Source organism: Varroa jacobsoni, unplaced genomic scaffold (genome assembly GCF_002532875.2).
Source record: "Varroa jacobsoni isolate VJ856 unplaced genomic scaffold, vjacob_1.0 scaffold_1207, whole genome shotgun sequence".
In the NCBI taxonomy this organism is placed as follows: domain Eukaryota; kingdom Metazoa; phylum Arthropoda; class Arachnida; order Mesostigmata; family Varroidae; genus Varroa; species Varroa jacobsoni.
The window spans coordinates 182,197-183,924 of record NW_019214109.1 but is presented as its reverse complement, the minus strand read 5'-3'; the positions used below and the strand labels follow the sequence as shown (position 1 = coordinate 183,924).

Genomic DNA, 1,728 nt, shown 5'->3' with positions numbered 1-1,728 from the left:
ATATAGGAGATCCAGCACAAGGCTTATGCTGAAGGGGCCGACAGTGTATCAGAAAAGACAAAAAGGTTTATTTCCGATAATTCCACTCTAGTATCTGTGATATATAGTTTTGCTTTGATAATTAGTCCTTTTTTTATTTGTTGAGCCTTTTTACACTTTTTTTTGTTATCTTAAGCCTTTTGTATTTTGTTAAAACGAGTCTGAACGTATTGATATCGTGTTACCTATTTCTATCACTAAATTTCACTAGAAAAGTAACTTTTTTAGATGACTTTTAAGTGGCTCAAGCTCTGAATTGGAGTTGTAATTAAGGCGACTGGAAATTACACGTGTGTGTCAAAGATGTCTCTATTGTCACATGGAAGAAAAATCAGTCGTTGCTTAAGTTATATAGCTACTTTTGTCCCAATTCATCCTTATAACCCTTTATATGTATAGAAATTTTGTTTATTGCACACAAAACGACAATACATTTGTGGTAAAAGTGTTTTAGAAAAGATGAAGTTTATCCGATTTATGTATCATCTTAACATCGTAGTCACCTGACTTATGTAGAGAATCCATAAAAAAAACGGGTCCCTACCTGGTTAGCAGACGATTTGGTAAAATACATGTCCGCTTGAACCTCATCAAGGTGAAACGTAGACAAATGCTCATCCATTTTCTCTTTTTTACATTCAAATAAATCAGTAGGAAGAAACTTATACCAATACAGATGATGATTATGGGTTGTTCGTCACTTAGCTGAAAACTTCTGCTAAACTATTGGGACACAGATTAATATTTGGAGTCTATTTTTCACACAGGAATCTTCATGGCTAAGGTCGCCATATTGCTCAGTGTCGTATGTGCAGGTTATTATCTTTCGAACCGCAAAAAGAGACCGTGGAATGTTATCGGCCTCTATGGGATCTTTTCTACAATGTGCAACGACTTCGGGATCGCCTTGCCTATCTGTGAGCAAATGTTTACTACGCAGCAAATTAAATAGCTCATTAGGTAAAACAATACTGATGATTGTTACTCATATATTATGTTTAAGTAAGAACGTAGCCGGCTGCTTGTAAATATACAGCCATTCCTGTAGCAATTTAGACACTAAATCTCTATAGGCATATCTCGCAGTACAAGGTTCGGTTTCGAAATTTTAGCTTAGATATCCGCCTTTCGAATTCAACTTAAGCTATGTTCTTAATAGTTTGCGATAGATTCGTTTATTTTATAAACTAAAAACACTCGTCAACAATGACGTTAAATTAGTACTAACGTTTCCAATAATGGTATTCCATAGAAAGGCCTTTACCTTCAAATTTAATTAATTTTAGACAAATATATATATATAACGTGGCTCAAAATATATATATATATATATATATATTTTGAGCCACGTTATGACTTCTACGTACAGCACAAATCTAATAAGTAAGCGAAAGATCTTAAATTGTGATTTATTAATTTTACTAGTAGAGAGCACACACATATATATATATATATATATATATATATATATATATATGAGAGAGAGAGAGAGAGAGAGAGAGAGGAAAATGTAACTATCGTGCTTCAAAGGTTTTTTTCTCTCGGATACTCTATAAGATAAGAATTTGAAGATGCTTTTTTGTTGTCTTATAGGACTTCAGCGTCTGTCACTGAGTTGAAACTAGGTTTTTCCTAGATTTTGGAAGCTGCGACAAATCAATGACGGGTCCTGTCAAACTCAGAACTGTG

The 1,728-nt window shown here is 33.7% G+C and overlaps 1 protein-coding gene across 6 annotated transcripts in view; it reads left to right on the top strand.

Annotated features, from left to right (window-relative positions):
• LOC111267671 (lysosomal cholesterol signaling protein) overlaps window positions 1-1,728 on the top strand; it is a 21,992-nt gene that overhangs the window by 7,943 nt on the left and 12,321 nt on the right. For all 6 annotated transcript variants that reach the window (XR_002684774.2, XR_002684773.1, XM_022846054.1 and 3 more), the window contains one exon: window positions 807-956. Coding sequence is in view for 4 of the 6 variants with exons in the window: in XM_022846054.1 (XP_022701789.1) it covers window positions 807-956 (150 nt within the window). In the remaining 2 variants the exon portion in view is untranslated. The remainder of the gene's footprint in view (window positions 1-806; window positions 957-1,728) is intronic.